Source organism: Panthera tigris, chromosome B1, assembly GCF_018350195.1.
Source record: "Panthera tigris isolate Pti1 chromosome B1, P.tigris_Pti1_mat1.1, whole genome shotgun sequence".
NCBI classification, from domain to species: domain Eukaryota; kingdom Metazoa; phylum Chordata; class Mammalia; order Carnivora; family Felidae; genus Panthera; species Panthera tigris.
In genome coordinates this window covers 174,034,031-174,042,989 of record NC_056663.1, presented here as the reverse complement: position 1 = coordinate 174,042,989, position 8,959 = coordinate 174,034,031, and the positions used below count along the sequence as shown (strand labels likewise).

Genomic DNA, 8,959 nt, shown 5'->3' with positions numbered 1-8,959 from the left:
AATTCTGTAACAAAGGACTGGGGGAAACAAAAACAAAACAACTACTTTTCCTTTTTCCTTCCACACATCATTCAGTTGTATGAGCTTGTCCTAATCAGATAAAAGATGAACAGAAATTCAACAAGAGTTTTCGAATGGGGCAAATTTAGTCTGTGCTCACTGTACCCAAATCTCTGATGGAGCCAGCTACAGGCACTCAAAGAAAATAACAAAATCAGATAACAGGACTTGTAACAGTGACTCATAGTACCTTATGCCTATGTAATCCCTTTGCTTACATCTGATTTATCAACCCTGGCTCACTCTAATTTCCATGGAAAGTAGCATACTTTATCACACTTCAAACTGTGTTGTCCTCACCTCCTGACTAGTATCAACAGGTTGTTCAGTCCATTGCAGAAGTTTCTTTCTCCTGTAGTACACAAGTGACCATCCACTTCACTTGAATTTCATCTCTACTCACCGTGATGCTTTTCATGTTAAGGAGAACTGTTGTTTTTCAACAATACAATGTTGCATAGGAATTGAAGGCTGCCTGCTAGTTGCTTTAATGTCAGTGGAAGCAAAGAGTTCTCAGTAAAGAAAGTAAAAGATAGTCTTAGTAGTGATAAGAGCTAGTAGCCACAGTGAAGATGCTAATCAAATGTTCAACCCACCAAGATAAATGTTAGGAGCTAGTGTCTGTGGATGTCACAAATCTTGATTGCAAATGTCAGTTCTTTCCATGGTTAGTGACTTCAATTACCTGGAAACAAGATGCAGGAACATGCAGATGCTTGTTTTAACAAGTAAATGTAGCAATGGCCAGTGGTAGGTCTGACTTTGCAAATATTACATGTACTTGGGAAGTCAGACAGAGAACAAGTTTGGACTTGAGGATAGCAAATGTCAATGAGGCTGAAGAAAAATGTTTTTGGGTGATTTTTTTTAATCCCCCCTGCCCTGAGAAAGAAATTTACAACATATCTAGAAGGAAAAAAAAGTGTATTGGTGTATTGGTCCAATGTTCAGCATTTCACTATCAGTTTTACTCAACAATTAAAACGTGCATAGTATAAATCTCCATTGATCTCTTCTACTTCCAGGGACTCATCCATCACCTATTTGCTGATGACATTCAAATATGCCAATATTATTCTTTGTTTTTAATTTATAGTACATTTCAAACTGTCCTAAGCTATCTCAAACTCAGCAAATCCAAAATTAATCAAATTATCTACTCATCCAGTCTAACGTTCTTCCTAAATTCCTTAGCTCATTGAATTGTTCTCTCATTTATTTGCTCATCTCAACTAAAACGTTTTAGTCTCATGCTCTCTCCAAGCACAGTGATTCCACCAATGGCCAATAAATATTTCTTAAATCAATGAATGGATTTTCAATGCTTTTGATTCCTCTCCCTCTAATGACTTAGTGAGTTCTAGTCACTTGACTTCAACCCCCTTCTCAAGACATCTCCTTCCCTGCCTGTACTGTTGCTGCTCTAATATGGGCCCTCAAGCCTTCTGCCTCCTGGGTCTCTACCATCTAAACTGTCTGCAGCACAACTTTGGTCATATTTTTAACTTAGTTTAAAAATACTTAATTTCTCTCTTTTGCCTGCCAAACAAAATTCCAACTTCTTCTCCTGACTCTCCTCAGTTATTAGATCCTTCTTTCATCACTTTCTCCAACTTGTTTTTGAATCTTCCTGTAAAGCCAGGCTTTCCCATGTTTGATTGCACTGGGTCATTTCGTGCCTCCATGCCTTTGATCATGTGATTATTTCTTACCCTAGAATGTTCCTTTTCTCTATCTTCTAGCCTGCTCAAATCCAGACCATCCTATAGCTCCTAATCCAAAACCTCCCAGGCCTCTAGATGGACTTACTTTTTTACTCCTCAAAGCTTGCATGACCTTTTTATGTACATGTCTGCTCTATCTCTCACAAAGTCTGAGTTGCATTTTCATAATCTGCTAGGTCCCAAGTCCAAAAAGGCCCTCTTGCCTAGCCCTTAAGCCCGGCCCACAGAAAATGTTATAGAAAGTTTTCAGAATTGGCATTGACTGAAAGCCATTATATACACTATTACTGAGGATTACATACATATTTCAGGAGTTAAAGGGAAAAAAAGTAAAGAAAAGAAAAGAAAATTGAAGCAGAAAGCGTTTAGTATTGAGAAGATGGTGAAAAATATTAAAACAAAGTGGCCCATGATGTATGAACTGATATCTCAAGAAGAAATCACCTTTTCAGTGAACCGAGGTTCACAGAGGCCCTCCTCTCGCGGCCACCCTGCCACCATGCTTCATGCCGTTCCCTTTCTTTTCCTGAAGACTCTTCAAACCACAGGCAGCGTGGGCAGTAATGAGACCTGTGGTTCATTCTTTATTCTTTATTCACTGGGTTTTCTTTCCCTATCTTGTCATCCAGGCATCATGAGTGTGGCTCTAAGAATCGCAGTGTCAAATGAGAAAATGTGATGGCTTGGGGAGAAGCAGCCTGGTCCTCCCTTTGGAAAGCTTTCACTTCATCCCAGTATCTCTGAAAGAATATGAATCTGGAATGCACTGCCCTCTCCAGGTGCTATGTTCTCTCTAATCAGGGGAGGGGGATTGGAGAGGAGGAAGCGGGGGGAGGGGGGATTCCTTGGCACCCCCCCCCCAGGTTCTCTTGTATCAAGTCCTGTATTGCAATGGCCTCATATATAATGTGCTACCTGAAACATCAGTAGTGGTGAGAAACTGTTGTATGTGAATTTTAATTATACATGGTGAAGAGTCCTTGCTAGTTCAGAGAGAGCCACTCTTCATGTTTGCTTTATTTTAGTGAAGGGGCATTTTATCTAATTAGAGAGAAATTATCACAGAGGAAAGTGGCCAGGCACCTGTCTCAATCCCACTGCAGGCTTGCTGTATAAAAAGGTACTAATTTGACTTACCTAACCAATGGTAATAGATGTACTCTAGCAGAGGATTCTGTTTTTAAAGCTCTTTATTATAAAAGAATTATAAATATATGCTAATTAGAGAAAAATCGTAAAGACCCTCCCTGTAACCACATCCAGCTTCAACAATTAAGTAGCAGCCCATCTTAACTCATCTCAACACCACTCCAACACTTCCTGATTGTTTTGCAACAATTCAAACATCATATTATTTCATTCATAAATATTTTTAATTATCACATAGGAATCTTATTGACAATACTGTTAAACAGTTTACCTTTGATTAATAAAGTTCTCATCCCACCATAGAATCTATATTTTTTTGCCTCAAAACTTGAAAGGCACATAGGGCTTCTCATATACATATTGAATGTGTAAAACTTCCATGGAGAGTGGGATTGTGTGAGCTAGCTCTATCCCTGTGATTAATCTACTCTGTACACAATGGCAACCAGGGTGTGGGAACGCCCCTCCTTTGGTCACCTAGTAACTTTTCACTGGTCAACAAGAAGCTGAATAAACTATTATGTTGCGAGAAAGTGCCTGGCTAGCTGACTTGGATCATCTCCTAGATTTTAAGAGAAGTTCCATTGCCAAGTTTGAATTCGCTAAACCTTCAAGGCTTTGCTGGCAGAAAAGAAGCGTTCCACTCTTGGAGCATAAATGGATTCAGAAGACATGGGCTCAGGTAAACTAGGCCAAATATTGAAGCAGATTTGGAGACAAAATCTGATGCTAAAACAGGCCCTCCTGGGAGATAGCCATTGTGAAGGGGCTGGAGGGGCCACTTGGATAGCCACAGTGGTCTTTCTGGGGCAAGAGCTCAGTGGGGCCCTTCACCAACTCTTGGAGCACACTGCAGGGACTCTGCGCTCTACCTGCCAGCAGCTGTATGTATTGCTTGACAAGGAGAATCAGTGTATCTGGAAACAAGGCAAGTATTTCTTTTTATTCTTTCTCTAAGAAATGTTGATTGAGTAGTCACTTTAAGAGGTACTAAGGAGCATGCGAAGAAGGCTAAGATAGAGTCTTGTCCATAAGGGACTATTCGGGGAAATAAGGTAAGACAAATGCACGATACTGCAAGAGATATCAAAACTAGTTCCATTCGAGAAATAGAAAGAAAGTACATTAAGAGTTCAGAAGCTAGAATGATTCCATTTTTAGAATGGGAAATTGGGAATTTTGCTAGATCAAATGTTGTATTTTAAGCTGAAGCTTAAGTGGGGTGCCTGGGTGGCTCAGTCGGTTGAGCGACTGACTTCGGCTCAGGTCATGATATCACAGTTTGTGAGTTCGAGCCCCGCGTCAGGCTCTGTGCTGACAGCTCAGAGCCTGGAGCCTGCTTCAGATTCTGTGTCTCCTTCTCTCTCTGTCCCTCCCCCACTCATGCTCTGTCTCTCTCTGTCTCAGAAATAAATAAACATTAAAAAAATCTTTTTTAAAAAATAAATAAGCTGAATCTTAAGGAATGAATTGGATTCATGCAGCTGGAAATTAGGAATCTTGAAAAAGCATTCCAGGCAAGGGTATTATTAGCAGGATCCACAATTAAGAGTAGGAAAATTGGGGTACCTGGGTAGCTCAGTTGGTTAAGCAACCAACTTCGGCTCAGGTCATGATCTCATGGTCTGAAGGTTGAGCCCCATGTCGGGCTCTGTGCTGACAGCTCAGAGTGTGGAGCTTGCTTTGGATTCTGTGTCTCCCTCTCTCTCTGTCCCTCCCCCACTCATTCTCTCTCTCTCTCTCTCTCTCTCTCTCTCTCTCTCTCTCAAAAATAAACAGTAAGAAAAAAATTTTTAAGCAGAAAAATATTCCTGTTTTGAGACAGAACAAGCAGTTTTTCTATATTGGAATATGATGAAGTTCTATTTGTAGAATTATTTGAGCTTGAATCCATTAATTATAAAAACAGTAGAAAGACTGGGGTGGGCTGGGCTATAGAATTGGACACTCCCTTACACACACACTGAGAGGGGAGCAGGTTCTTGGGAATAGTCCCAATTATGGGTGCTGAGAAGTATGACAGGAAGAATATTGTATCTGATGAATATGATCTCAGACAACAGTTACTCTAGATAAGAAGATGGGTGGTATCATGAAATCGAACTCTAAATAATATAGTGTCAAGGTAAGTGGGCAGGTCTCATCAATCAGGCATCCAGGGCAGATAATGTTAAGAAATTATCTAGAAGGCAGATGGTAGGCATTGGGGAAATCTGCCCAGAGGCAGCATGATCCAGACAATGGCAGCTGGAGCTCATACCTAGGACTCTAGTCTCTGGAGCGAGTCGAATATGGTCTTAGGCAACATATCAAGACAAATGCTTATTCATGGAAAATGATAAGGTCACAGCTACCAGAATAGGAGATCAAAATAAAGGTGGTCTTGGGTACAAGACAAAAACACAAGTTGTGAGAATTGGAGCCCAAAGATAAACCTAGACTTGTAAAAGGATGATTTAATGATGATTCTTAAGATACTGACCTATGTATGGGGCCCTAAATTACACATTCCTTAGTTCAGAATTGAATTCTAAAGATTGGAGAACTGCTAAGCCTGCAAGAAGTGATCAAATGACCTGAGCTATGAGCTATGACCTCAGAGGAGGGATGAACAAAGAAGAGAATGGTAGGACATGGGGATGGAGTAAAATATTATTTCAAATAAGATCACGAGGATCTTCACTAGCGTGAAGAGGTTTCACTTGGTTTAGTAGTCCTTGAGTAGCTAATGCAGGTTCTAATCAGAGAATCAGAAGCTGTACAATTAAAGCTATTCTTTGGAAGGCTGATTAGAAAACTGTAAATGATCACAAGCTCAGCAGGAAGAATAGTATAAATTTAATTTCATTCTTATAGCAGCCAGAAAAGTACCTAAAAAAGTATAGTTTCTACACCAGTAAAAATAATGTAGCTATGGTATGCCTGCTACTCAAGTCTCCTCTGAAGTGTTTTGCTGAATTTCAGGGAAATACTTTAAGTGGATCACTGATAAACAATATAGTACCTTAAAAGGAGAAGGAACAAGTCTCAAAGTCATACTAGATCATCAAGGAATGATTGAGGGAAATGTTGAGTTCAGTTGAATAGTTTTGTCGCTGTGTAGGGGAGATCATGGTACCCGCCTGCAAATATTCAAAGTATTTTCATGCGCAGAAGGTATTAGACTTACTCTTTGCCACTACAGTAAAAAACAATTTGTCCCCAATTCCTAGACATGTTAAAAAGAATGACAGTTGTACAAATGACTTCTCCTTCAGGAGGGAGATGGGCTTAAATGACTGGTAAGGGTCTTGGTAGGCTTGTAGTGTTATCTTGCCATACCTCAGTGGAGAAATATAATTTGTTTCAGCTTTGTATTTTATTCTTTTTATGTATCTGTGTGTGTGTGTGTGTGCGCGTGTAGAAATGACTACTTTCATAGACTGCCTCATGAAAATAAATGAATATTTGGGGAGCACTGCTACACTTCTAAAGAAAGAAGAAAAGGAGATGTGTAATTTATGCGGCATGCATGATGAATGTACCCCACTGCAGACAATGTCCACCATTCACGATATCAAAGAATCAGACATTGCTGCAAGAAGGGAACAGAATGTCATAGAAACAGCTACTGTTTCTTCCACAAATGGAGAGCAAAGTCATTATACGAACCAGGTCCAGTTAAAAAAAAATAAAGCACATATGAATTCAGACTTAGTGGAAAAAGAAAACAATACATCATTGAATGAAGATATAACAGAGCAAGAGGAAACAGAGAACAAAATGTTCCCAGATAATGTAGAAAATGAAGATGATAAACAAACAGAACACATGACTGTTGAGAACGTAAATGGCAACAGGGAAGAGACGCATGACATAATCCAGGCAACAGAAAGAGAAATACAAGAGACCTCAGAGAACCAAAGAGAAGAGATTACCACATCCTCAATAACATGTGATATCTCCAGCAGATATCTGAATAGTCTCCTTTCCAATGATTCAGAGAGTCTAAAGCAAAAGAATAACATAATGGAAAAGGAGTAAGTAAATGTAATGTGAGTGGTGCTTATACAATGCCTACTGATACGTGTGTTTCTATAGTGATTATACGTAGTATTTATACATGACTAGAATTTTACATTTCCCTTTCAGATCATCTCCAAAAAACATTACAAATCAATAATTCAGCTTAAATTACTCTTAGCAACATTTATATGGCAGCTATTACTAATTTTTTTTTATAGTTTTAGGAAACAAACACTCAATGTTTCTTTAGAGGGAGAGGAGTTGACTATATATGGAAGCAGTTTAAATGAACAATTGTCCAGAACCTGAATGGTATTCTAAATCACTACTCTTTCAATTATAATAAAAAGAAACTAGGAGATTACAGAGAGTTCATATACCGGAAATGCATTTTCTAGCCTCAGATTTGTTTTAGTTATATCCTCAAATAAATCCTCACATGTATTTTATTTATGAATTATCATAAATTCTTAACCTGTATCTGTAGTCTCTAGGGGGCATGGGTAAGCTTTAAGCAGTTTTTAAAACTAAATGTGTATTTTCATACCTATTTTATCTCTTTGAAGATGGTTCAAAACTTTTACCAGATTCCCAAAGAGCCCATGACATGTGAAAGAATAAAAGTGGAAATTGACTGATATACTTCAGGAATTATCTCCCCTATACAAGGGAATAATAATCCCTATTTGTCCAAATAAAATAAAATATTCACAAGCCATAGTTTTCTAGCAAATAAATATCACATCCTTGCAAGGCAATGGAGAAGAATGAAAACAATCATTGCTTTGGGAATCAGAAAGACTTAACATTTTATATCCTGTTTTATTACATAATAGTTCTGTGACCCTGGGCAGCTTGCTTCATCTCTTAGCCCTATTTTCTTCTTTGTAGAAATTATATATACTTGCTGGGATTATTTGGTAAGGTCAAATGGGAAAATCACGTAAAGGGCCTAGCACCGCGTCGCTTTGTAGCCGCTCACGCTGGCCTTCATGTTAGTATATAATCGATCTCACTCTCAACAACCCTCACTTTCTCTACCTCCCACACGCTTCCAAACTTCATTTAACCCCTCTCTGCCATGACGTGTGGTGTTGTTTTCAGGTGTACGATACCGTTTCCAGGACAGCACCACAACTGAGTCAACGACCTCAAGCAACTCATTTCGCTACTTTGACCTTACCTATCTCATCAGTAAAATGAACAGGTTGAGTTAGGTTAGCAGTGAGGTCCCTACATGGCTGAGAATCTAATGAATTTTGTAGATGTCATAGGAGTGCATTCAATGCATGAAAGACCCCCATAGTTTCAAAGAACTACTGCCCCTGCAAAACAACTATTAAGTTAGTTAATATGCAGTTACCCACTTTACTGGAGAAAAATATTAACACTTCATATTCTTATATTCAGAAATGACTCAAAGCATCAACTAATGAGTCACTGCTGAACCACTCCCTCTAACACCTCCCTAGGTGTTCCCTGGTTAGTGATTTCCTCTTCATAGCATCCAAACCAATTGTGCTTGGCATGCATATTTATAAAGATGATGACTCCTTTAAATCCCTCAGGCTAGAACGCCATCAGATCACTTAAAATATGTATGTCATGAACAAAATCTTGCTGGGAATCTGTTGTGATTCCTTGCTGGATAGTTTTCTGTAAGAAACCTATCTCTTCTACTGTTGTCCTAGTATGTATAGACTCAAAGGGAAACAAGACTAAAATAAACCAATCTGATTATTTTAGCTGCTGGACTAGATCTATTTGATTAAGCCTAGAGGAAATGGAAGCATTTATAGGTCTCTTCACTCATTTCATCTGTCTTTTAGAAGAGTGTATGCAGATCATTTCCAGGGCACAGAAGAGAATCATTTTTGAAGTTATACAAGGCTGAGTCACTGTATTCTCTATTAAACAATTCCAAAATTGTCTCTCATTTTCTGAAGTACCATTGTTACTGTCATCAGAGAATATAAAAACAGACCAATGTACTGGGTAATTTTCTTTCTAAATTTACAGGT

At 38.8% G+C, this 8,959-nt stretch overlaps 1 protein-coding gene across 1 annotated transcript in view; it reads left to right on the top strand.

The window, feature by feature from the left end:
• Positions 1-3,478: 3,478 nt before the first annotated feature.
• Positions 3,479-8,959, top strand: part of DTHD1 (death domain containing 1) — a 64,946-nt gene continuing 59,465 nt past the window's right edge. The window contains 2 exon segments of the mRNA XM_007098918.3: positions 3,479-3,861; positions 6,337-6,952. Of these exon segments, the coding sequence (XP_007098980.3) occupies positions 3,591-3,861; positions 6,337-6,952 (887 nt within the window). The 5' untranslated portion in view covers positions 3,479-3,590.